Source organism: Lissotriton vulgaris, chromosome 2_1 (genome assembly GCF_964263255.1).
Source record: "Lissotriton vulgaris chromosome 2_1, aLisVul1.2, whole genome shotgun sequence".
NCBI classification, from domain to species: domain Eukaryota; kingdom Metazoa; phylum Chordata; class Amphibia; order Caudata; family Salamandridae; genus Lissotriton; species Lissotriton vulgaris.
The window spans coordinates 2,088,010,327-2,088,038,101 of NC_141687.1; the positions used below are offsets into that span (position 1 = coordinate 2,088,010,327).

A 27,775-nucleotide genomic window follows, 5' to 3' on the forward strand; every position below is an offset into this window, starting at 1 on the left:
CTCTGTCACCACTGCCACTCTCTGACTACTCATGCCACCCTCTGGCCCACCCATGCCACCCTCTGTTTCATCACAGCACCCTCTGGTTGTCCAGTCAGTGTACATTATTGTGGCAACGCAAGCACACCTTCCCTGCCTCAAGTGACCTGAATTAATTTGGGGCTGATTAATGTGTCACAGAATATTTTTTTAGCTGGCACCTGCTTCCTTAGTGCTTCCTTAGTGCTTCCTGATTAGTGATCTTTTGCACTTGCTAAGTGCTTTCATTGTTGCAAAATTAGTTACAACACCTGCCCTGCCCCAACTGACAATAATGAATTAGGGGCTGATTAATGGATTTGAACTTCCAGCCTGGCTCCTGCTTGTCTCCCTTAGCTGTAATTCAGGACCTTTGTGGCATATGTGTAACTATTCTGAGGTTCAGAGCAGGGTCACATAATAGTTGCAACTGGCAACTGAACTCTGGAGGGGCCCCTCAGGAAGCACTACAGGAAATGGCTACTAATGATGAGCCTGAAACTTTGAACTTGGTAAGTAGTTTCAGTTTTGCTAAGATCGTATTTCTGCAATTTTGCACTTATTTGCGGGGCGCGAAGTTGTACTGGGAAGCCGCGAACTCGCGCGAACAGTGCGAGCAAAATCCGCTGCTCGCGGATTTGCGGATTTTGCGGGAGATTCGCGAATCTCGCGGATTGCGAATTTACCGAAAATCCGCAAAATCCGCGAGCGAAACGGATTTTCCGCCCATGCTTAGGCCAGACACATTAGTGACTTCCGTGTATCGTGTGTCTCGTTGCAATGGCATGTTGGTGACATTGGCGCAGTGAAATGTCACTTCCAGGTCCGGCATGTTGACACGCCACTCGCTAAGCAGTTGAGTGTTGATGCACATGCTGTAGTGCTCCGTCACCCCATGGCAAGACTGGTGTGCAGATGTACATGCTCATGCCCTGTCCGCATGCTGTACATGTTGCACGGCCAACACCACTTATTTCATGTGAGGATGACTGGTAGGGGTGGCCCGTGTGCAGGTTGGGGGATCGATGTACATTGTCATCAATGGCATTAGGGATTCCGTAGCAGTACTGTACGTGAGTGTGCCCATGACTTACACCAATTTCCTGTGCATTTCAGCATTGGCAGAGGGCACTCAACCACAGACGGAGGAGATGATTGAAGGCAATGCATCCGGATCAGACGTCGCGCACACGCAGACTGACACAGAAGAGGCCAGCGCCGGAGAGGGGGACAGGACCGTCCCGGAGGACTCGCATGTGGAGACAACATCGTCATCATCTTCCGACAGTGTTGGTGAGTCAGTCACAGACTGGGAGTGGGCAATCAACACCTTCGGTCGGGACACAGCACACAGGGCCCACCCTGGCGCCAACTGCACCATGTACTGTTCGTGCACGCAGGAGTAGGGGGAGCAGAGTGGCGTTCGATGTCGGCACCGCTGCCCCAGCCTCGGTGAGCCAAAATGCTCTTTGTGCAGAGGCTGTTGATCTGCTGCGACAGCTGTGTGTGGGGCAGACCAATATGATAAATGCTTTCCAAGACCACGATAGGAAGTTGGGGCAGGTGGTGGCTTTCATGGAAGGGATGCATGGCGATCTGGCTGGTCTACTCAGGACAGTGCAGTCATTGGCTAACAGTGTGTCGTCTGCCATTGTACAGTCGCATGGACTGGGTGCTACTTCTGTTCCACCATCTACAACACTGGATGTCTCAGGGGGGAGTGAATATTCTGACCAGGACTCTAATACAGGTTATTGCACTAGAAGCAGCGTCAGCCAGCACGTCAAGGCACGGAGGGCTCAGACACCATCCCCTATGTCAGCAAAATTTGTTCACAAAGACAACGTCAGATACACTGGAGTACACACATGGGATCCAAAAGAGGGGTTGGGTGTAATGGCTACACATGCTGCACAGGCATCCCACACACAAGGTACTCCCAAGGCAAGCCTCACTCCTAGTTCCATGGACACTACCTTGGACAAGGACAGTCAGAAGACGAAGGCACCTCATGAGAGCAGGGACACTCCCAGGGACAGGGACACTAGGAAGGAAGGAGCCACTCCCAAGGACAGGGAGACTAGGAAGGAAGGAGCCACTCCTAAGGGCAGGGAGACTAGGAAGGAAGGAGCCACTCCCAAGGACAGGGAGACTAGGAAGGAAGAAGCCACTCCCAAGGGCAGGGAGACTAGGAAGGAAGGAGGTACTCCCAAGGGCACGGAGACTAGGAAGGAAGGAGACACTCCCAAGGCCAGGGAGACTAGGAAGGAAGGAGCCACTCCCAAGGGCAGGGAGACTAGGAAGGAAGGACCCACTCCCAAGGCCAGGGAGACTAGGAAGGAAGGACCCACTCCCAAGGGCAGGGAGACTAGTAAGGGAGGACCCACTCCCAAGGGCAGGGAGACTAGGAAGGAAGGACCCACTCCCAAGGGCCCGGAGACTAGGAAGGAAGGAGCCACTACCAAGGGCAGGGAGACTAGGAAGGAAGGAGCTTCTACCAAGGGCAGGGACAAGGACAGTCACAAGCCAAACGCACCTAAGAAGAGCACGGACACTCCCAGGGGCAGGGACACACACAGGGAGAAGGTGTGTTCTGGGGATAGGTACACCACAGACGACAAGTCTGCTGCCTGGAACAGGGCACCATCCAGGGAACAGGTAGGGTCCACAGACAACATTCCTCCTACGGAAATGGAACATCCAAGGGCCAAGGCATCTCCCATGGACAGTGGCGCTGTCAAGGACAGGCATACATCACCCCTTGATGCACTGAGGCTGCTGTTGTTGAGGGAACGGAATACAGATGTCTCCGCAGTGGAGTCACCCCTTACCTCCACTCCCATCAGGGCCCGTCAGGAGCAGATGCAGGTGGACCCTGTAGTAGCATCCCCATGACACATGTTGCAGAGGCCAGAAGGCAGCCACACAGCAAACAACAAGCAGGCTCTAGCACGTTCCCAGAGAGCATTCCCCCACCAGCAGATGCACCTCCCATGGTGGGTGATATTTCTTTTCAGTCCGGGCCACTTGCTAGTCCTGTCCTGTCCAGGGTGCAGTCACATGTCCCCAAGAATTGTAGACACACAGCATTGACACATGCCCACCCCGATGTCGGCCAATTGCAACTATCCCCCGCTCCCAGAGCCACCCTGCCTCCTGGCCCATACAGCCCTGTGGCTCATCATTTCAGTAGTCCCAGTGGCGCCGCTGCAGTTGACTCGCATGTGTCAGATAGTGGCACTGTGTCTGTTGTTTGCTGTCATGCATCATGTAGTGGCACTGTATCAGTTGTGCCCTCTCCTGTTTCTGGTGCTGGCAGTGTGTCTGGGTCTATGGCCCATGTGTCAGTCACTCGGGCTGTGGCTGTGTCTCACACTCCTGTATCAGGTGCTGGCAGTGTATCTGGGTCTGTGGCGCATGTGTCAGTCACTCGAGCTGTGGCTGTGTCTCACACTCCTGTATCAGGTGCTGGCAGTGTATCTGGGTCTGTGGCGCATGTGTCTGTCACTCAAGCTGTGGCTGTGTCTCACACTCCTGTATCAGGTGCTGGCAGTGTATCTGGGTCTGTGGCGCATGTGTCAGTCACTTGAGCTGTGGCTGTGTCTCACACTCCTGTATCAGGTGCTGGCAGTGTATCTGGGTCTGTGGCCCATGTGTCAGTCACTCGAGCTGCGGCTGTGTCTCACACTCCTGTTTGTGGTGCTGGCAGTGTATCTGGGTCTGTGGCTCACGTGTCAGTCACTACATCTGTGGCTGTGTGTCACACTCCGGTTTCTGGTGCTGGCAGTCTGTCCGATGCGGGTACTTCACGCAATCCACCTGATAGTGTGATGTAAGGTGCTGTTGACTTCACTCTCATGTCATTGGACATGGTGTGTACATTGTCCATTGTAAACAGACTTCCACTGCTGTGGTCCTTGGGACGGGTTAATTGTGATTTGTACTTGTGGTGCCTCAGATACTGCATTGTGCCCTCTCATGTGCTGCCTCTGATGTACCTGCTCTGGTGTCCACAATGCCCTGTTGCTGTTCTGATACTGCTGTATGCCCTCTCATGTGCTGCCTCTGATGTACCTGCTCTGGTGTCCACAATGCCCTGTTGCTGTTCTGATACTGCTGTATGCCCTCTCATGTACTGCCTCTGATGTACCTGCTCTGGTGTCCACAATGCCCTGTTGCTGTTCTGATACTGCTGTATGCCCTCTCATGTACTGCCTCTGATGTACCTGCTCTGGTGTCCACAATGCCCTGTTGCTGTTCTGATTCTGCTGTATGTCCTCTCATGTACTGCCTCTGATGTACATGCTCTGGTGTCCACAATGCCCTGTTGCTGTTCTGATACTGCTGTATGCCCTCCCATGTACTGCCTCTGATGTACCTGCTATGGTGTCCACAATGCCCTGTTGCTGTTCTGATACTGCTGTATGCCCTCTCATGTGCTGCCTCTGATGTACCTCCTCTGGTGTCCACAATGCCCAGCTCAAGCCTAGACTCTGATGTTACCCCGATTATGTGTAAATAAACTTGTCAATCATGTGTCGTGGGTTGTCGGAGTCATTCTTGCGTGTGTGATGCTGGTGTATATTTGTATTTACTTCAAGGCTGTGGGTTCAGATACATGTCACTCCCCCCTCCCTACGTCACGGCCCTTGCAGGTGCTCCCCTCCACACGAATCAGTGGTTTCCGGTACATGTCACTCCCCCCTCCCTACGTCACGGCCCTTGCAGGTACTCCTCTACAGACAGCGAATGGTTTGTTGCCTACCTGCGTCGTCCTCGATGGTGGGCCAAGACTAGGACGTGGTGGATCGCGAAGAGTATCGGGTAAGCGTGTAGTGCTGGGTCCATGTCGGCGAGCGGCTCGTGGTGGGTATGGTCGCTGTGGGGCATCCGCAGTGTTCAGGCAGGTTGTTTTTCCGCAGCGCTTTTATGTGTATTTTCCGCCATCTTGATTTGGAGGACGGTCCTAGACGTCAGTCCGTACGGCGGAGTCTCTGGATTGGTTACGTCCGCCGCGTGGTTGAGTGTAGTTGGGCGGCGGACCGTGATCTACCGCCGCGGATGGATTTTGGCCCATATTTCCTATCCTGATCTGGCGGACGGAGTGTCCGCGACGGGCGGACGCAGAATAGCCATGTTCCGCATGCTCCGGGGCTGCGGAGGCACTTCCGTTCACCATCCTAATGAGCCCCTTAAGTAGGAATGTAGTTTTGACTATGATTGTGCAGCATTCAGAACAAAAAAAGATGATAAGTTGGGTATTGTCAGTGTAGAACAATGTCAAAGATTTGTAGGACATAATGGGATCAATTTTGGATGGCTATCCTTCCTGGATGGGGACATGTTCAGAAATCTCTATTTTATTTTGAGGTATAGACTCTGTCCTGGAACCCCTCTCACAATTCTGCGACCATTTCCTAAAGCCATTGCTCAAACTCATCCCTTCATATTTACAGGACACCACAGACGTCTTACGTCTACAGGACCAGTTCCAAGACACAGACCAGATCAACTTCCTCATAACCCTAGATGGGGAGGCCCTCTATACTAACATCCCACAGAGGGCCACACTCGAGGTAGTTGAGGAAGCATTGAGTGCCATACCCTGGGAGTCACCAACAGCACCTTCCTTCATAATGGAGTGCGACACCCTGGCCCTTACTGAAAATTTCTTCGAGTACAAGGGACAGCTTTACCACCCAAGGCAAGGTACCTCAATGGGTAGTACCTTCACTCCTAGTGTGGCCTGCCTCTATATGGCAGCTTTTGAAGGTACACATATTTTCCACACTGTAACCCATACCATGCTAACATCTTATTGTGGAAACGCTTTATAGACGACATTCTGATCTTCTGGTCAGAGAATAGTGAGTCCTACAATGCATTCTTTGTTTGGATTAACAATCTTAACCCTTACCTTAAGTTCACAATCACAGCTTCCCCCACACTGATAGCCTTCCTGGACCTTTTTCATTAAGATTGTGAACAATACTCTGTTGACAACCATGTATAGGAAAAGTACTGACTGCAATAGCCTCCTCCACTTCAGGAGCCACCACCCCAAAGCATTGAAAAAAAATCAGCCATTTGGGCAATTTCTTAGGGTAAGGAGAAACTGTAGCACTATTGAGGAATACAAATCCGAGTCTGCAAACCTAGCCAGCAACGTCTCTGCTAGAGGATACCCTCAGAGGAGTGTCTCCCTTGCCAGAAAAAGAGCTCAGAATAACCACAGAGACAGTCTTCTGGAACAGAAGACACAGGACACCAACAACACCGAGCTAATGACATGTGTGACTACTTTCACACCAGCCTCCAATAAACTTAAAAAGATACTGAAAAGACACTGGCACATCCTGAACACAGGAACCCTTGATTTTGAACGACCCAGGTGCGCGTTCAAACGCTCAAGGAAAATCAAAGACATCTTGATACAAACTAGACCAAAGAGAAAGACAGTGCTCCACCAAACAACATTATGGCAACTACATGCAATGAAGGGACACTACCCATGTGGGACATGCAGTGCTTGCGCATTCACCATAGTACATAAAACTATCACACTAAACAACTCATTTACCTAGGAAATGAGAGGACACACAAACTGCAACACTACACACTGCATTTATCTGTTGACTTGTCCATGCAACCTCCACTATGTGGGGATGACAACCCGTCCCATCACAATACGGATTTCAGAATACCGCAGCAACTTCCACTGTAAAAAGACCAACACCAAAATGTGTGCTCATTATCAGGAGCAGAGCCACTCACCGGACTCTATGAGATGGCTAGTACTCAATGCCAATCCAAGAACATCTAAAAACAATCTTTTCATTAGAGAACAAAGGTGGATACACCACCTCTCCACAGACACCATTGGCCTTAATAAAGACATACCCTGGAGTACTATCAAACTCTAATCTTGACAATGGCATTCTTCTCAGGGTGAGCAATACCACCAAGCATCACTGAATACTTGGACAGACCAGCGCCACCACTGTCTTAGCCTCTCTCCAGTGCACCACCTAATCAAAACACCAGCTCAATGACACAGGTCTGGGTCCAGCATGTGACTAGGCTCCACTTAACTAGAGCAGTTTAAGTGTATTAAGGTCACCAACACGCTAAAAAGGTTAACTTCGACCTGTGCCTACCTACACGTGATGCCATTCATTACTGCTGGGTACGATGACCTTTTACTCAAGATCACATTCCGTCCAACACGACTGCTTAATGTTCTATTTTGCCTGATACGCGGTATTTTGATCTATCATGAGTTCAAAAATATATCAGCATCTTGCTTTCCTTACATCCATTTGATTCAACATTATATGCCCCTATAGCACTGGCATCAGGTTATCGTTTCCTCTGTTCCTATTGATTGATTGTGAGATCAACTTCAATCACCAACACATTACTCTTCTAAACTCCCCCAGCCCTGGAGTATTATACAATATAATGGGATCAAACTCCATTCATTAATGGCCGCCGGAGCCTCCTTACATTACTATGTGGCCCGGCATACAGCACACGCCGCTGGTCACTCTCCAAGCTCCACACAGGACTTCTTAAACGTGAGTAATAACGTAGCATGCCGTTGCTCCTGTAGTCTTTAAGACCGTTGTTGTTGTTGGTTTCTGAAGGGATGCGCTGGTTTTGGGAGTAATGCCGCCTAACAGCCTACGACCCATTTCCAACGGAGTACGCTAAGGATAGGACTCCCCCTTTCCATATAGCCGCCACGCTGCTGCACTGTTTTTTAGCGTACTACAGTGTCAGAGCACCTCACCTCTTTAACATTATAGCGCTAGAGCACCTTGACGTAGAGAGGCTCTCACAATACGATGAGAACCTCCATAGGCTCTAACTAGCACTCAGACGTCCTGTTACGCGCACACACATATATTTAACTCTAGGGCGCTACGGGGGCTCAATACGGTCTGTATCACTACAGCGGTACAGCAATGAGGATACAACAATTCCATTCACAACAAACAGAGACTCTCTAATCACTTAAGTGGCCGCACTACCAACATGTTTGTGTGGTACCAATGAGGCTTTCAACAATCCCTCAATACATACTGCACATACAAGGGGTCAACCACAATGCAGTTGTGACCCCTAGGAGGATATAAGGACCTCCTTTTAACACACATTCAAGGGGCTGATAACAATGTTAAGGACTCAATCTGCTCAATAAAATTACCTCCTTAACTTATACTAAGGTAACCATAGGTTTTCTATATGAGAAAGTTTTAAATGTGTTTTTATCCAATACAATAGTGGACATACAACTCTAATAACCATAGAGAGCGCACTAACCAGGAGGCTGCGACAGCTGATTGCTATGTTTTTTATTAGCTTTTATTTTATTGTGTTTGCAACGATGAGTAGCTCTACTTACAAGGGAGTGCTAGCCTGATGTATAGACTGCTGGGTACTGTTGATGCCTGAATTCTTTAAACCATTAGGTGAGTCCTAAACTAATTGTCTGCTGCTTTTTAAGTACAGCCCACAGGGGCTTATGTCACCAACATAGCTCACTGTAGGCACCCAACCATCTCGGTTCTTAGTATCACATAGTGTGCCTTAACAAGTAGTGTGTGATGTACTTACTTGTATTAAATGCAACATTCTGTTTTCTTACAACAGGCAGATCCAGCCCATCACAGCTACATTGACACTTTACAATGTTTTCTTCATGATTCTGATGAACCAACAGACTGACATATACATATAAACAATTTAGTGTAGATAGTTTACAACATCTGGTAATGAAGAATCGCGAATCAATTGACGTACACGCGAGAAACATGTCGACCGTTATTATCAAGACTTTTTTCAATAAGTCTTAACAACTGACACTTTACTAGGAGACACTATACCCCAATAAGTGCCGGTTACACTGCTTACACAGGCAGGAGACCCCCAGAATAACGTTTTGTCAGGTACTGCCAGCCCCATTTTAACTCACTTTCACATCTACACTTTCCTTGCCCCTTACCCTCACTTCACCATACTTCTGTTGGATAAAAGATCTCCGTCAAAGTGCCCCTCTTAGAGGTGAGCTCGTTGGATATTGCACCGCTGACCCGACGAGGAGCAGCCCAGATGATGACGCATGACACCTGAAAGGGTGTGTGAGGGCATTATAATCCAACAAATGGATTCCCCCTGTAGATCGCAGTGAGGCACAGCGGGTCCAGGTTCTTGAGTGACTTTCACAATCCCTCCCAGAGGAACAGCACTACAATCTTTTTTGACTTCGAGAAATCTCTATTCCCTAAATTCCGCTTTAACTAGGCAGCAGTATACAAGTCTAATTGAGTACACATTTTAAGTCTTCATTAATATGGTGCAACATTTTTTTTTTAAATCTCATCAAAATAGTCTAAATAGTAGTAGTTAATAAGCAGCGTCATGCCTCATCAAGATATTTTGTATGATCCTCCATAGTTTATTGATATTTTAATATAAATTATTCCTCTTTTATGGACTATTCAACATATAGTCTGTAGTTAGAGCTCTCAATTTAAATAAGGTTGCTTGGAAACCTTTCATCATGTTTCTCCATTTTTTCTTCTATGCGTTCTTTTCTCATATAATCTTGCCTCTCTTTTAACATTATATTCCTTTTAGTTGATGCTATATTTATTGTAGTAATCCAAATGTTAAATGTTTTCTAATCATAAATAAACGTTCAATTGTGCGCATTATATTAGCTTTGTATTTAAATTATATTGTTACCACTTTTAATTCTATTTATTGGCATACTTACTATTTGAGGTTTAATCTACTTTGTGTATTATTTATATTACTTTAACTATTATTTGTGAAAGCATATAAAATTGTTAAACATATAAATGTAGACAAATGATAGATTCCTATTTCTCTAAATAGAAATGATGACCCGGTATTTCAAAGTACTACTGCAAAAGAAAGATGGTGCAGAGTTATCGAACAGGTAGGACATGTTTTCATATATTTAACATCATTAAATGCCATGCTTCAGCCCCCTACTTTTCGACCCCGAGAAATTTAGCAGGAACTTAGAGATTACACCTTACAGTGTGAAAGTCATGATTTGAATTGGAGGGGAGACTGAAATGTATGACATTATTGGTTATTGCCTTATGAGTTTCTTTACCCACAACACTTGGTATGCTATCTGGTCCCTGTGCTGGTCCCTGTGCTATTGCCAAATGGTGTCTGCTGATTTCTCACTTCTACAGACTGTTCCGTTTGCCATGCCATCATATACTAATAATAATGTATCTGCTGATGTTTACTTCTCCCTGATGATTGCTTACTAAGCATTGTTGTCCATTTGTGCCCATCTTTGGGTTGTGTGTTATGTTTCTGGCCTTACTAAATGATAAATATTGCATTAAAAAAGGATATTTAATCTCATTCATATTTCATCTCAAGATAAACAATAATGAAATCAACGTGGTACTCAATTTTGGACAAAGGTTCAATAAAAATATATTGTGTAATTTTTCTTTTCAAAAAGTATACTTGTGGTTCATCATGCTATTTTGGATTTTGGCAGTTTTATGCTGGTTCATCTAGATTGTATGAACTGCATCACTGTGAAATGTACCTTAAAATAAAGTAAGTCCTAATCCTGGTAAACAATGTCTTTAAACTCTAAAATGTTACATAGAAATTATAAAATTGGAATTTTACATCTTTAAACAATTTAGAAATGAATTGTGTTTATTGACATCCATCTCTGCCAGCTACAATCAACACTTGTACAGCTCTTTCAAAACAAATTGGATTAAGAGTAATAAAAATATGTTGAGAAATAGTGGTTGTTTTAAGACGTCACTGGGAATCTGATTAGTTATCTTAATGGACCATACAAATTCGGAATGTAAAATAAAGGGCATATGTATGGATTTAAATATTTTAAATATTTCAACATTGTCATTTATGAAATTGACTACGTTTTTTGCCTATGTATGGGGCTTATTCAAAGGCTATAGTGTCAGATTTAATATAATATGTTCTGAGCAACTCTTCCACATTTTTACCTAAATGATGATTTTATGAGAGTTAGAAAGATGTTGCAAATCTTTTTCAGTGGAATGTAATTATTGTATGGTAATTAAATTTGATTGTTGACACGTTTATAAATTACCAAAATATATTGGAAATTGACATATTTGATTAGCTTTTTATCTGCAGGACCCAGAAAGTATTTACATTTTAAAAATAGTTATACCTTTTTTTTAATTTGTGAAAGAATTGCATTGGCAGGAAGGTAATTGCTAGTGTAGTACGTGATGTAACTTACAGTTTTAGTGGTTTGTATTTGCCTGCACCCAGCTTCTATATTCATTGTGAAAGAGTTTTTGTTCATTGGGACCCATTGATATTAGGAATATTGCTTTGTTTACTTCAGTATTTATGTAAGTGACATTTGTGGCGGCACTCTTCATTGGAATAAGATTAGTGCACATCTGGCACTACATAGTAGCAAATGCTGTTGCATTTTCAGATCCACTTCTAAGATGCGCCTGCGATTTGTGTCAGTCTTTAAATCTTTTGAGTCGGGTCCAATGGTCAACTTCAGCATTATACGTAAGACCCACTGTTTTGCATTTGTATTGATTTATGCAAATTAGTGCTGGCAAAATATCGTCTGCTTCCCTATTTTTATCTAGGACAATGGAGAAAGTTATTTTTTAATTTGTTGGTAGAAGGTTGGTTATCAGTTTGGAAAAAGTTAAATAAGGTTGTTACCTATATTGTGTAAGCTCAGTTCAAATATTGTAAATCTAGGAGTCTCAGCAGCATTCATAACTCTTGATTAGATGGATTATTTGATGAATAGCCCTGTATGCAAGGCAGCTTAGTTTAAAATTGGTCTTTGCTTCAATGGAAGGCCAATGGAGATCAGAGAGACGGAGGGTGATCAAATATGTTTGAAGTGTTGATCACTCGGTCTTCTTATTGAAGTATTGCTTTGTGAGAGCTACTTATGAGGAATATGCTATGATTGTATTTTTGAAGACTAGTCTGCAGGAAAGAAGAGCAAGAACTACTAATTTCATTTGGTCAATAGATGGAAGGTATCAGATTTTCATGAAAGAGCAAAATTAGAAATGTGTGGATTTTACTAATATGTTAATGTGTGTGGTATGAGATCTAGGGCCTGGGCTAGGATGAACCCAATAGATTTTTCCCAGGGGGAGAGAGAAGGATAGAATGCATGAATTTGGGTGAGTTCTTGGTTTGTTATTAAAGTTGTGAGAAGGAGTAGAGAGAAAGAGCTATTTTTGAGCAAAATATATTTTCTTATATCTAATTCTGGAGGTATTTCATGGAAGTGTGCATACTGGAAATGTCTTCAGTTGTCAAATATTTGAGGTATATGTGTCATTGGCATATTGGTGCAATGACATATCTGTATTTTTAAGGATCAGGACTTGGGTGCTCTTCGTACAAGTAGCCCAAACTGTAAGGTGGTTGTTCCTGAGATGTAGTTCCTCATCTTCACAACCTGGCTTCTTTTGATGGCAAAAGAGAAGAACCAACTCAGGACCAGATGCTGAATTCTAATGCTTTGCTCCAAAATTCAACTTGATCTGTCACAGTCAACGTCATGGAAAGGTGTATAGGAATACTTAGGTGGTGTGTAAACCTTATACGCATCCAATAACGTTTATTATGAAGAGTAATTACTTGTTAATTAGTTTTACACATAAAACAATAGATGTGGATTAATGCTGATATAATAAAGGATAAAATATGCTTCTATATTGGAACAAATGTAAAAAAAAACATAAATTGAGAGACTTAATCATATACTGTGAACATGTGCAGGAGAATCAGACTTTTGCTAAGAAATGAATCAGTCAATATTGGCCTGTCATTGGCAAAGGTTTTGTGAAGACTGTTTACTTCTTTAGATGTGATGTATGCACAGCATGCTTAAAAAATGTAGGCACTAAACACTTGGACAAGATGGTACATTGAAGCCCCTGGTTTAAGGAACAAGGTTAGAGCTGAATAGTAGGGTTAAGGATTTTAATATGTTTGCCATCTTTCATAATGTATACTATTTACATGTGCTGGAAGGTGCAAAGGAACTGCCAACGAAAGGAAGATGGATTGTGAAATAATGAGTTTATACTGGAATATTTGTCTCATTTCTTGTAGTTTTATATTCAAAGTATGCCAATAGATTGTCACAATGTTACTTATCCAAATAAGGGTAATTTACCAAAGTTCCTGAGTTGATTAGTTTCTAAATGATGCTAAACATTTCTTCCATGTTATTGTATTGGCTTGTTACTGCAGGGGGTGTAGCATGCAGACTGTCTTCTCCAGTGTTCAAGAGCAACCACTCCTCTATTAAATCCACTTTTGTTGTCTGCAGAATTGTGGGCATGTTGTTATCTTCTTTCAGGGTTTCTGAACTTAGGGGGCCATTATGATGTGGGCGGACCGCCGGACATCTTTCCCCGTCTGCCCTTCAATTACCCCCCGCCGTATTACAAAGGTGGGGGTACAGTGCCGGACGGAAAGACTATCCGCCGCTTTACCGCAGGCAGGCAATCGTTACGATTGCCTGCTGTGCGGTACTGGCCGCTAATATGGTGGTGGTGCCTTGCAGACACAACCCGCCATATTATGATGTGGGCGGATTAGGGCCTTTTCATGGCGGTGATGCATGGATCAGTGAGGTCAACAAGCCGTGGCCAGATATGATACTGATTTCTACCGGTTATCTGTGATCAAAACAATTGTATTCTCTGCCAATCAATTTCGAGTCTGCCTTCAGGTGGCAAATTATGTACGAATCTGAATTAAAGGAAACTATTTAGAGGGAGTTGTTGATATTCATCTGTTTTCTCAATTATTTAAATTTAGGTGGTAATTAGAGTATTGCATTCTAAAATATTAATGTACAGGTGATACATTTCAACAGCTCTGTTTTACAGGTTTTACTGAAGTGCCCTAGTTTTTTGTAGTGGGGCTTGCTTCAGCACTACTAACTGGTTAACTAAGAAAATAATGGGAGACCGCCTTTACAACGAGGTGTTTACCACATTGTACCTTTATCTCACATTTTCTACCACATATGTTTTCAAAACGCATATGCTTTTACAACGTATGCCTTTACCATGCATTTAAGGTAGGTTTGGTGGTGTGGGGGTCTCCCCTCTACAAGTCCATTGTTTATATATATATATATATATATATATATATATATATATATATATATATATATATATATATATATATATATATATATATATATATAAAGATATATATGGCTCGTATCATGCTGCTCAATTTGGGTAAGAAAGGTCAGTCTAAAAATGAGTAGTGAACTGTAGCTGGGATGCAGAGTCCTCTGTTTTCCCAGCATTACCTACTTTCAGTTAGTGGTAGAACTGAGTGTGAAACCAATAACAAATCCCAGAAAGCTATACACTTATGAAAATTAGATAAATAATTCAGCAAGGGGTCATTTGAGAAGATCCTTCAAGGTTTTCTTATAGAAAGTATAAATAAATATTGAAATTTAGTTGAAAAGACAACCTATTGTCCTAAGGTTTTCAAATGTAACTTCTTCTAACTATAACAGACTTTTGGAAGCAATATACTGTTATGTCCGTTGGACCCTTCTGATAGCAGGGATATATAGGACTTGTAGGTTCGCCAAAAACCCCAGAGACAATAACTAAGCTGTACCTTGCGATGGTTCTTCATTCTGTCCTGGTATGCAGTAATTCATTTGTTAAAATATAAAGAGTGAAACGTAGGTTGCAAGGAAACCTATGTATTCCTGAAATGGGAACAACATATGGAGGCTTAGAAGCAATGGTTATTTGCACATCTCTGAATTTAGAGGGGATTTTTTTAAATAACTTCTTTTTTACACACTGTCTTACATTTGGGAGGCAGAACTGAATTGAAAGACAATGAAAGTTGAAAGTTGAAAATATTTATAAAGCGCACTGTGACCAAGCGGCTTCCTGGCGCTGGATGAGAGACAGTGGTGGTGAGAGGGGAGACCGGGAGATTACTGGGCGGCAAAGGCTAGGGCAAACAGATGAGTTTTGAGTGCCTTACTGAAGTGCAAGTACTCAGTCATGGACCTGATGGTGAGCAGAAGGCTATCCAGAAGCGGGGGGCATGGATGGAAAATCTGGTGCCACCTACTCTGGTCTTACGGAAACGGGGAACGGTGAGGAGAGACTGATTAGAGGAGCAGAGGTCACGGCAGGGGAGGTAATGGGTGATCATGGAGTTAATGAAGATAGGCGCCGTACGGGCGCGGGCCATGAAAACTATACATCCCATCTTGAAGAGAGTTCGCTGTAATATGGGTAGCCAATGAAGGGTTTTAAGTAACAGAGTAGTGTGGTGGTACCTAGGCAGCCGATGGATAAGGCGAACAGCCTGGTTTTGAATGGTCTGGAGGCATCATAGCTCGCAGGCAGGAATGCCCACGTTCAGGCAGTTCCCGTAGTCCAGACGAGAGAGGATCATAGCTAGGACAATGATTTTTAGAGTGTCGGAAGAGAAGAACCTGGAGATTTTTCGAATAACCCTAAGGGATAGAAAACAGGAGGAGACAACGGAGCTGGCCTGGGGGCGCATTGAGAGGTCCTGGCAGATATTAATTCCTAATGTTTTTACTGAGGCAGAGGGAATCAGGGAGGGACCGAGAGTGGGGGGCCAGAATGCAGAAGTCCAGGGGCTGGTGGAACCGCCTGTCAGGACAACCTCCGTTTTTCCGGGTTAAGCTTGAGGTGGTTTTGGTTCATCCAGTCAGAAATAAAAGTGAGAGTGGTCTGAAATTTGAGGAAGGAGTCTGAGGGAGAGGAAAGATCAAAGACAAGCTGAAGATCACCAGCGTAGTTATACACAGAGACCTCCATGTTGAGTAAAGAAATAATAAGGGGATAGATATATAAGTTGAAAAGAAGGGGGGATAGGGAAGAACCTTGGGGAACCCCACAGGACACCGGGTGGGAGGGGGCAGAGAAACCGGAGAGACGGACAGCTTGTGTCCGGCCTTGGAGGAATGAGGCGAGCCAAGAGAAGGCGGTGCCCTGGATGCCCGCTGCCCTGACACGGCCGCGAAGGATGGAATGGTCGACCGTGTTAAAAGCAGCGGACAGATCAAGAAGCACCAAGGCTTGGGGAGAGTTGGAATCCGCCTTACTCTTTAGCTCGTCGAGGACCGACAGAACCACAGATTTGGTCGAGTGAACCGGGCGAAAGCCTGCTTGATGAGAGGCCAAGAGATGGTTCTCCTCGATATAGGCCGACATGCAGGAGGTGATGTGGCTCTCTAGGATCTTAGCTAGAAAAGGGAGAAGGGAAATGGGCCTGAAGTTGGCCGGGAGAGAGGGGTCAGAGCCAGGTTTTTTTAAAATGGGGATGACTATGGCCAATTTAAAGGAAAGCGGGACAGTGCCCTGAGAAATAGATGCATTAAGAAGGGATTAGGGAGGGTCGGGCAGCCAGAGAATAACTCCCTTAAGATGCAAGCCAGGCCGCAGTCTGCGGGACCCTGACTTGACCTTCCCAAGCAGGGTAAGGAAGGATTCCTTAGAGATAGTTGGGAAGTGGGTCAAGGAAGAGTAAAGAGGGGGAATGGAAGGGGGGGAGGGGAGGGGAGAAGATGACACGGGGATATTCCGCTTGATGTTAGCAATCTTCTCGAGGAAAAAATCGTTCAAGGAAAGGCAAAGGGCTTGGGAAGGACAGGGTTGGGATTAACTCTGTCTGAAGCAGCCAGGTTATGGACGATGGAAAAGATCTCCTTGGATTTGTTGGTCGCTAGTAGAATTTTATTGGAAAAGTAATCCAATTTGGCTGAGAGAATGGCTCTCTTGTAGTTTTTTAGAAGAGACTTGTGTCGATCTCGCAGGAGGGGGCAATAGTTGCACCTCCACTGGCGCTCAGCTTGTCTAAGAGCTAAATTGAGGGCCTTAAGATCGCTAGAAAACCATTTATTGGCTTCGTGGAGACGACAAGCCTTGACCCTCCTGAGGGGGCGACCATGTCACAGGAAGTGGATAGCCAAGTACTAACGACTTCAACTTGAAGGTCGACAGAGAGGTCTGATAAGTCAGGGGGGGAGATCGCCAAGGAAGAGAGAAGGGACTTAAGGTCCACCCGATTCCAGTTCCATGCTAAAACATTTTTAGACAGAGGAAGCTGGTTGGTGACTGTAAGATCAATAGAGAAGGAGATGAGCGAATGGTCAGACCAGATACAGGGAAGAATGGTAACAGAAGAAATAGGTCGACTACCGACCATATCTGGTCAAGGATGGGACCATGAACATGGGTGGGGACGTGAATGTGAGAGGTAAAATTGAGACAACGAAGAGTATCCGAAAAATCTTTGGAGGTCTGATCTTCCCTGGGGTCACCAGGCCAATAGTTGAAGTCGCCCAGTAGAAGAACTGATGAATTGTTAATCACAAGGGTGGCCAGCAGTTCTTGGAGAACAGACACAAAGTGGGGCATAGTTTGGGGGGGACGATATAGGAGAACTATGGTGAGGGGTACCAAAAGGTTCACCGAGCGGGCCACCAACACGTCCACATGGGGTATGGGTCAGGATTTGGAACTGAAGGTTAGACTGGATGATCATAGCTACTCCCCCGCCAACTTTCCCATCTGGGCGATCAGCCCGAAGGGCGTAGTAGGAGCTAGGAAGCGCAGATAGAACATCAGGAAGGGAATCTACAGAGAACGAAGTTTCCGTCAGGAAAAGAAAGTCGGGAGACTCAGTGTCAAGGAGATTGAAAAGTTCCAACTGTTGCCTGCCCGCCGAGCGGGTGTTGAGGAGATAGGCCGAAGCCATAGTGGGTGGGCAAGAAGAGGGAGGGAGGGAGTGCTCAGGACGGGCAGCAGACTGGGGCCTGGACAAAGAAAGAGTGGAAGGGAAGGGGTGAGCGGCAGGGATGCCAAGGGCCTGGATGCGTTTAAGTGTCGAAGAGCCAAGGGACCAGTTACCTTGAAGGGCGAGGAGCTGCGTAGACGTATACTGTGCAAAAGGAGCAGGGTATGTGGCCCCGGGTCCCGGCCGGTCGCGGACGGGCGCAGACGGGCTCGCCTTTGGCGCCGTGCCGGCGCGCCCGCTGCGCTCGTCTGCTGCGCTTCTAGATCAAGGGGACCATTTTATGCCTGTGGGGGCGGGAGGGGCCGAGCACTAGACCGCTCGCCTGCTCCTCGCCTCACTCAAGATGGCGCCTGAAGTGACCCCAAGCAGCACCTAATCGTCTGCAATGGGGAGAACCCACCTCAGGGATAGCAAAACAAGTTACAGGCAGGTAAATGCAAGCGCAGGGAGCGCGAGAGTACAATTTTATAAATTTAGCGAAAAGAAGCTCCAACGAACGCATGTGCAAGTGCTATTAAAATCAGGGTGACTAAATCGCTATCAAACACACGCTCACAAATCGGTCCCGGCTTCCGCCTCAGGACATCCACATTCAACTGTCAATTGGTGAATGTGTGGAATAGTCTGGGTATTTATGCCTGTAGGGGCAGGAGGAGCCAAGCACTAGTCCGCTCGCCTGCTCCTCGCCTCACTCAAGATGGCACCTGAAGTGACCCCAAGCAGCACCTAATCGTCTGCAATGGGGGAGAACCTACCTCAGGGATAGCAAAACAAGGTACAGGCAGGTAAATGCAAGCGCAGGGAGCGCGAGAGTACAATTAAAAAAATTTAGCGAAAAGAAGCTCCAACGAACGCATGTGCAAGTGCTATTAAAATCAGGGTGACTAAATCGCTATCAAACACACGCTCACAAATCGGTCCTGGCTTCCGCCTCAGGACATCCACATTCAACTCTCAATTGGTAATAACTCTTGTTGTACTATTCTCTGTTCGCCAAAGTTTCCCGATAAAAAAGGCACTTCACTTGTTTGGGTAGGCCTAGTGCCCGCGATAAAAAAACGGCCCAAAATGCAACAAAGACACATCACTTTTTTCCACTGAAAACTGACCCTTGTTTTGCAATGTGCCTAGCCATGGATTTTGGGCTCTAGCTCCACCAAAACCTAGGTAAACCTAGCAAATGTGTAGATTGTTTAAAGCTAGACATCCAGGATGGTGTGACTTGTGTGACTCTCACTAGGTTCTTTGTTATATCTGACTTGTGTCTTTCATTTCCCTGGCTTTTACTTCCCTGTTGCTCAGCTAGTGTGTGTAGTAAAAGGCCTGATAGAATATGGTGTATAACCGCACAACATTATTTGTGATTTAAAGTTCATCAAAAATGTAGGTGAATATTTGTAAGTTTAGGTTGCTCCCAAGGTAGCATTTACCGTCAATAACGCCTCTAGTTTAATCCAACATTATGTGCTTCCAAGCGTGCTTAGTCACAAATCCCTTGTTGGGGCACTCCTATAGGTCAATTAGGCTCCAAAAAAGTTCAAAATCAATTTACTTTTCTCAGTAAACAGTTAATTCATTCAATGCTTCATTCAAGTTTCTGCATATTATATTATATTCCATACTCGCTTTTTTGTATTATATACAACTTGAAAGTTCATCAATTGAAATCTCCCAATCTCCAATGCATTTCGAGCACCCTGTGCTCTTCATCAGGGATTCAAACTAAAAAGCAAATAAATAATGCTTAATCTCATTATGTTGAGGTGACAATCTTAGTATAACATGTACATAGCAGTATTCAAACCCATCGTGATTTTCAGTGTGGCTAGTGAACACTCATGATATTAGGTGTATTTAAATGTCTCAGTACTTACTTATTGTAGCATGAGTAATACGATCATTCCAATATATTCAAGTAATGATTGCTGAAAGGATAAAAAAACTCATATTCGAAATCGGTATTAAACCCCAACTTTGTTAGAAAAAAATACAAACAAACATGTCTGGCGCGCTGCCTTTCTAAAATGCTCATGATGTAATACATTTGAATTGTGGCATTTTAAATCGTTTCCAGTTTTTAACAACCATATTATATATTCGTACACAACGCACTTAATGCTAATATTCCGTCCTAAGGATCTTACCGTATGTGTTCTATTTCAAAATACGAGCCGTCTCGGTACTCAGCATTCTGTGTATCGTGTGGTGCCTAGAGTCTGACTTCATAATTATGGACGTAGCGTGTGACTCGTGCTTCTATGATGGAAAACTAAAAATGGACATGAGTGTAGATGGTGTAGTAGCGGCCATGTTGTGTGTATTGTGTGTATTCGCACCATTCTAATTCATAACATAAAAAATGGATAAGTGTTGGTATCTGGTTACATTTAGTAAAATAGCGCTTTGTGAATTGTAAACGTAATAATTGTTAATTGTGTTAGCATCTTCAACAGGATTAGCATTTTCACTATCTCATGTTATATTAGCATCCATTCACAGTCTATGAGCAAAATAGACCCGCAGGGGTGTATTTACAGGTAGCATAAAAATTCATTCCGATCATTTAAACCCATTGGTTTCATTGCTTCCAATAAATAGATCCAATGATTTTCACGTTTGAGTAAGTATGTATTATTGCCTCTACCCTCTACTTTCTCAATCACTTCCAGTATTTGAAATCTAAGTTGGGCTATATTGTGCTTGTGTTCATGAAAGTGCATAGCCACTGTAGATCTTGGATTCTTTGTTCTTATATTCGATTTATGTTCATTGATACGTATACGTATCTTTCGCTCTGTTTTCCCAACATAAATTTTCCCGCAGGGACATTTTAACACCTTGCACGCTAGTGGTTTTCCCGCTGTGCGCTGGGTTTTTGAAAAACCTGCGTTATATGACAAGCTCAGCTCGTCATGAGTGTACGAGAGGTGTAACTCATGACGAGCTGAGCTCGTCATGAGCATCGAAGGGGTTAAAAGGTAAATCACATTAGGGGTTTCACAAGTGGCTGAAACATGTAATTTAATTTCATGTCCTTTCATGGGGTATCGTATGCTGGTTCCTCGCACAACATTATTGCAGTTCTGACAGTTTAAACATGGGAGAGTACCTGTGTATTTGCTCATCTTCAGTTTTTTCTTTTTCAAACTTTCCCCCAAATTTCTATTTCTAGTGTATGCGAACATGGGAGGTTCTTTGAATAACTTTTTAAAGTCTGATTCCATTGTGAGAAGCTGCCAGTGTTTGTTGATTATTTTTTTGAATGAATGACTTGCTGTAGTGTACTTTGTTACCACTACCATTCTGGTAGTTTCCTTCTTGGTGCTGGGTGTTAAAGAGGTTTCCCTTGTCGTTGATTGACATCTTTGCACTGCTTTATTGACAATGGTGTGTGGATAACCTCTCTGTTGAAGCCGTTTCACCATTTCTTCAACTCTAGGTGGTACTTTTGTGTCATCTGACACTATACTCCGTATTCTCAACATCTAGGATATTGGGAGGTTATTTTTGAAACTTGGTTGATGGTAGCTTGTGTAGTGTAGGACATTGTTCTTGTCTGATGGTTTCCTGTACATATCGGTTTCCAAGTTTGTTCTTGCTTTTTTTAGTTTTATGTCTAGAAATGTTTTTCAGTATCTGATATTTCACAGGTGAACTGAAGATATTCATTGTATTCGTTCCATGATTCCAAAGCCTCTTTAGCACTTCTTGTATCTCCTTTCCATAGTACAAAAATGTTATCAATATATCTTTGATAAAGTAAGATGTTTGATTTCCAATTCACATTGGAGAGGATATTTTCTTCCTCAAATTTTTCCATAACCAAATTTGCATATGTTGAAGCCATACAATTCCCCATTGAAGTGCCGCTTAGCTGGAGGAACCGCTCCTCCTTCCATCTGAAGTAGCTATAGTAAAGTCAAAAATGCACAAGTTCCATTATAAATATTCGCATTTTTTGATCAATTTCACTATTAAGTAATGTATGTTTAATTGCCTCCAATCCCAATTGATGGGGGATTGATGTATATAGTGATGATACATCAGCTGTGCATAGTGTTATTGTATCTTCATCTGACCAGTGAATATTTTTAATCTTCATTAAAAAGTCTGTGGTATCTATGGTGTATGACTTAATTTTTTTAACACTCGGTTGTAAATATCTGTCAATAAATTGACCTGTGTTTTTATGTATGCTACCACATGTAGCCACTATTGGTCTGAATGGTGGATCCTGCATGCTTTTATGAATCGTGGGAACCATATAGATAATTGGGCTCTTGGGATTGGGTTTCAGTAGGTATTGTATATTTTTATATTTTATCATTCCCATCTCTACCGCCTTGTCCACATTGGTCTTAAGTATGGTACTGTATTCTCTCATAGGATTGTTATCTAATTTCATATAAAGGTTCTTGTCCATAATGTGTTCTGTCACCTTCTGTTCATAGTAATTTGTATTCAAAATAACAAGAGCTCCTCCTTTGTTTGCCTTTTGAAATGTCAGATCTTGATTGTTTGCTAATTTTTGCAATGCATTCCAATCTCCTCTGCTAGTGTTCTTCTTCGATGTGGATTTGAACTTTATAGTCAGTAGGTCCTTCTTGACTATACTTTCAAAAAGATCCAATGTTTTATGGCTCGTGGGAGCCATGTATGTACTTTGGCTTCTAAGGCCCTTCAATTCGTCTTCTTCTTCCATGTCTTTGAGAAGGTGTAGTATTTTAAAAATGGTTTCTTAATCTTAGTTCCCGCATCAACTTAAATAGATCGACCTCCAGTTCTAAAAGGCTGCTATCAGAAGTAGGGACAAATGAGGTTCCTTTTTGAAGGATCGTTTGTTCTTTGGTGGTTAAGTTATGATTCGATAGATTCACGATTAAGTTTCCTTCACTTGTTTCTTCTCCTCCCGTTTTTTCGTAATAGTGCTTCGTGAGTGGGGTGGTTCCTTCTCCTTCTCTTTTTCATTTTTTTCCCCCTCCTGGGTCTTCTAAATCTCTCTAAAAAAGACTCTCCTGAGGTGGTAGGTGTTATATTTTCAGTTGGGTGTGTACTTTGACTAGGAGGTTGTGTTCTCATACCTTGTGTGTTTCTTCTTGATTGACGGTCTGTGTTTTCACTCCCGGAGGATGATGTATCCTTGGTTTGAGCATATGGTTTATTTCTTCGCCTTTGGGCTTACACCTCCGCCCAAGTGTAGACTTCCCCCAACTTATAGTCGAGGGTGCTACAATGAGTAAGTAATGAGACATTTAAATACACCTAAAATCACGAGTGTTCACTAACCACACTGAAAATCACGATGGGTTTGAATACTGTTATGTACATGTTATACTAAGATTGCCGCCTCAACATAATGAGATTAAGCATTATTTATTTGCTTTTTAGTTTGACTCCCTGATGAAGAGCACAGGGTGCTCGAAATGCATTGGAGATTGGGAGATTTCAATTGATGAACTTGCAAGTTGTAAATAATACAAAAAAGCGCATATGGAATATAATATAATATGCAGAAACTTGAATGAAGCATTGAATGAATAAACTGTTTACTGAGAAAAGTAAATTGATTTTGAACTTTTTTGGAGCCTAATTGACCAGTAAAAGGCCTGATGACAACATGGAATGTTGGGTTCCTGGTTTGTGTGTGTGGTGGCAGTTGATGGCAGGTAGGCTGAGCGACAGGAGAAAATGTTCCTGGTGGGGTTACAGTTTTGTCAAAAACAAGGTTGGTGGAGGGTCTAAGGGGAAAATTATTTAAAGACCAAAGGACAGACAAACCCCTTATTCACAGTATAACTATACAAAAAGGACTGTCAATGGTCTGTAAAACTAATGGGGGCAAAGAAAAGAAAAATGTGGCGGACTCTGTGTCTACCTGTAAGGTGTGTACAACAAAAAGGAAATGAATCCCATCAGCCCACCCATATGGCAGAGCTTCATCATCTGGGATAGAACCAAAGATGGTCTGGTTGAGGAGCCACACACCTGTTGGAATTATGTGCTTCTCCAAACCCAAGGAACCACCAGTGAAGGATCGTACCAAAAACCAAAACAGTTTGAGATGGTGTGGGATATTAAATTGCAGTGAGAAAAGAATCAAAAAGTGAGATGTAAAATTGGCTACCATGATTTAAGGAAACGTTTATTAGGGAAAATCATGGTGTCAAGATTAAAATGAGTGTGAGACAGTTTGAAATAAAAACTGTCTGTTAAGGATGGTATTTGGTGGTTGGCAGGTAGGCTGAGCGACAGGAAAACTGTTCCTGGTGAGGTTACAGCTTCATCTACTTATCTCATTATTATTAACTTAACCTGGAACAAAGCTTCAATGAATCAACCTATTTTTATATACTGGACTCAAGGAATTTTAATTGTTACATTACTTTACGCATAATCCCTTACAAACCTCAAACTTTATAATTAAAAAAAATTTAAAAAAACATTTTCTTCACATTTCTGTGATGGAATCTGTGCGGAGCCTCAAACTTACATCCACCCAACATTTCCCCAATTCTGCCTCAGTTGTGTGGGCAGGCCTAGTGCCCGTGACAGGAAATGCCCCAATACGTACAAAATTATTAAAATGTTACATTACTTGTGTGGGTGCCCAAAGCAGGATCAACCTAAAAAAATTTAAAAACAAATTGTGTTTATTAACTTGCTGTGATATCGCCTCACTCTCTACACATTTTGCTACTTTACACAATATAAAATGCAGATTGAGCATTTGGCCCTAAATGTAGCATGTATAAAAATGTTTATTTAAACATTTACTAGTTTTAGGATATAGTCAAATTCGAAATCAGAATTAATAGTTGTAAACCTAAAAATATCATATTCCAAAAATATGGCCTTTTACAGCAGCTGGATGTTGAACATTGATGATAACTATTACATATTGAAAATTGTACCTTTTCATGCTCTAAAATGAAAAAAGGTGTCAACCAAACAGTAAAAATAATAAAATATGATATTCTTAAAGCAGCCTGCTGCACTATTGTCAAGGTACTAGCAAGACAGTGACAGTAGCAATATGGGGCCTCATATTCTATTCAGACAGGTAGCAACTAAATAATAAATGAGCAGATGATTCAGATGTCTTGCCCATAATCTTAACAGCAGCTCAAGCAAGAAAAGAACAGTTCATAAACACAGCGTGGGAAAAGCCTTCCTTACCCAAGTCCCATGAAACCAGATAATTTTTAGCCTACCTTAACTGAATATTAATATCAGAGGCAGTGGCATGTGGAATAGTGCTCAAAAGCACTCACTGCGTCCCAGAGGTACAGCGGTTCCCCTCCATGCTTGTGCACTAATATGAAAATTAAGGAATTACCTCTAAATAATATTGTTATGACTAATTGAACAGCTCAATTGAACTGAGAATGTGGATGTCTTTGTTTTAAAAAAGAAATCTGAAAATAAGGATACGCTCATCTTTTTCTGAAATTATATTATCCCCAAAATGACAACTATTAGGTAGATCATAAAGGCAATCTATTTTTTAAATTCCGCCTTTTAGTGCCATTTTGGTATGTAATTTAGAATCAAATAACGTATTGTCTCCACCTTTTTATGTTTAATTTGGCCACATATATGTGTATGTATGGCGTCATGTACTCGTGTGATGTTATTAATGTAATGTGGTGCACTTGAATAGTTACAGAAAGTACATCTACTATGTAATCTCTATGAATATATATAAAGATAGATAGATAGATAGATAGATAGATAGATAGATAGATAGATAGATAGATAGATAGATAGATAGATAGATAGATAGATAGATAGATAGATAGATATGAAAAACAATGGCCCGAAAGCTTACAGAATGCACTCTCAGCCAACTGACACCTTCTGACATTTATTCAGAACGGAGACAAGTAACAGCACTCCAGGTTTAATACTTGTGCTGACACGTTTCGCGGCTTCAGCCGCTTTTTCACGGGCAGCTACAAAATGCGGAACCAGGATTCCAATTCTCTGCACTCTTGATTTCATCGCATGTCCTCAGTAGATTCCGCATAGTGCGTTTACTTCACAGTGCATTTTGGGATGTATAGTCCTGAATTGGAGTAAGTCTTACCCTTGGTGGGTTGTATATTGCACTTTTGCTTGTAGCATGTTCAAACACCCTCCAGTGGGCCCCAGGATACCGGGCTGATCAAATAATCCAAGTTGGCTGTGCTGCTGAAGCGGTCTGTGGCACAGTTCCCAACCGCGGAGCCTCCCAAACTCGTAGAAGGTGCCCTCCTTCATGGAAGTATATGTAGAAAAACAAGTATCAACCCATCAACCTATTGGGATTGGGGTCTGAGGAGGTGTATACAAAACAATATCCCAAATGGTATTATTGAGCACGTAAATAAACAATACTTGGTAAGGATATCCATACAGTATTATCCTAAAAAGATCAAGGAGTCAGTTATTTTTTGGTAGTGCTAAAAAGCATCATTTTATGTTTGTCATTCAGAACAAATGGGAGGACAGATAAATACAGTTAGTCACAGCACTGTGTGAACAAGTAAACAAATAGCAAATATCAGCCCAAGGGTAGTACAAGGTGCACAAGTGCAGTGGGTTGTGACACTACGGCAGCGCAAGTGACAAAAAATACAGCGTGAGCGACACAAGGTGCAAGGTGCAAATATATACAGTGAAGGTACACAATGGTTTCCAGTTCAATAATAATATCTCAGTTCAGCATTTGTAAGGAGAACCACTGTGGAGAGGCGCCTAGAGTCTGGCTGTTTGGTCGACTGTGTTTCGATCCGTGTTAATAAGGATCATCATCAGGGAGAACAGCAGTGTCCTGGGGTAGCGTGTGGTCCCGGAAGGACAAGGGCCGTCGGGTGGAGTCAAAGCGTCCACTTCGGCGGTGATCGGATCAAGTATCTTCAAGCTGAAAGTTCAATCGCACGGTGAAGGAATTAATCGTCTTCGATCCCGGAAGTAAGTCGGATCGGGTGGCTGCGCGCCGAAGTGGACGCTTTGACGCCACCCGACGGCCCTTGTCCTTCCGGGACCACACGCTACCCCAGGACACTGCTGTTCTCCACGAATCACCCCAATCTGCACTACAACAGTCTAGACCACTATTGGAACCCTTCATACTGATCCGACCATTACTGATCATTGCACTGTACCCAGCCCACCATGTCCTGATGATCCTTATTAACACGGATCGAAACGCCGTCGACCAAACAGCCAGACACTAGGCGCCTCTCCACAGTGGTATACACCTCCTTCACGGCAGGGCAGCCGTGTGAATTAACGAAAAACAATGGCCCGAAAGCTTAAGGAATGCACTAACAGCTAACTGACACCTTCTGGCATTTATTCAAAATGAAGACCAGTCACAGCACTCCAGGTCAAATACTTGTGCCGACGCGTTTCGCAGCTTCCGCCGCTTTCTCACAGGCAGCTACAAAATGCGGCAACAGGATTCCGATTCTCTGCACTCTTGATTTCATTGCATGTCCTCAGTGGATTCCGCTTAGTGCGTTTATTTCACAGTGCATTTTGGGATATAGCTGCCTGTGAAAAAGCGGCGAACGACGCGAAACGCATCGGAACAAGTATTTAACCCGGAGTGCTGTGACTTATCTCCATTTTGAATATATGCCAGAAGGTGTCAGTTGGCTGTGAGTGCATTCCTTAAGCTTTTGAGCCATTGTTTTTCATATATATATATATATATATATATATATATAGATATATATATATATATATATATCTATATATATATATATATATATATCTATATATATATATATATATATATATATATATATATATATAGATATATATATATATATATATATATATATAGATATATGTGACCAAGATCTCAGCCGGGATCAAAACG

General features: G+C 43.2%; 1 protein-coding gene across 1 annotated transcript in view; it reads left to right on the top strand.

The window, feature by feature from the left end:
• The window catches only part of LOC147733753 (protein unc-13 homolog B-like), a 1,057,263-nt gene that overhangs the window by 715,264 nt on the left and 314,224 nt on the right, over positions 1–27,775 (top strand). Inside the window, exon 7 of the mRNA XM_086958318.1 lies at positions 9,922–9,985. Within this exon, the coding sequence (XP_086814444.1) occupies positions 9,922–9,985 (64 nt within the window). The remainder of the gene's footprint in view (positions 1–9,921; positions 9,986–27,775) is intronic.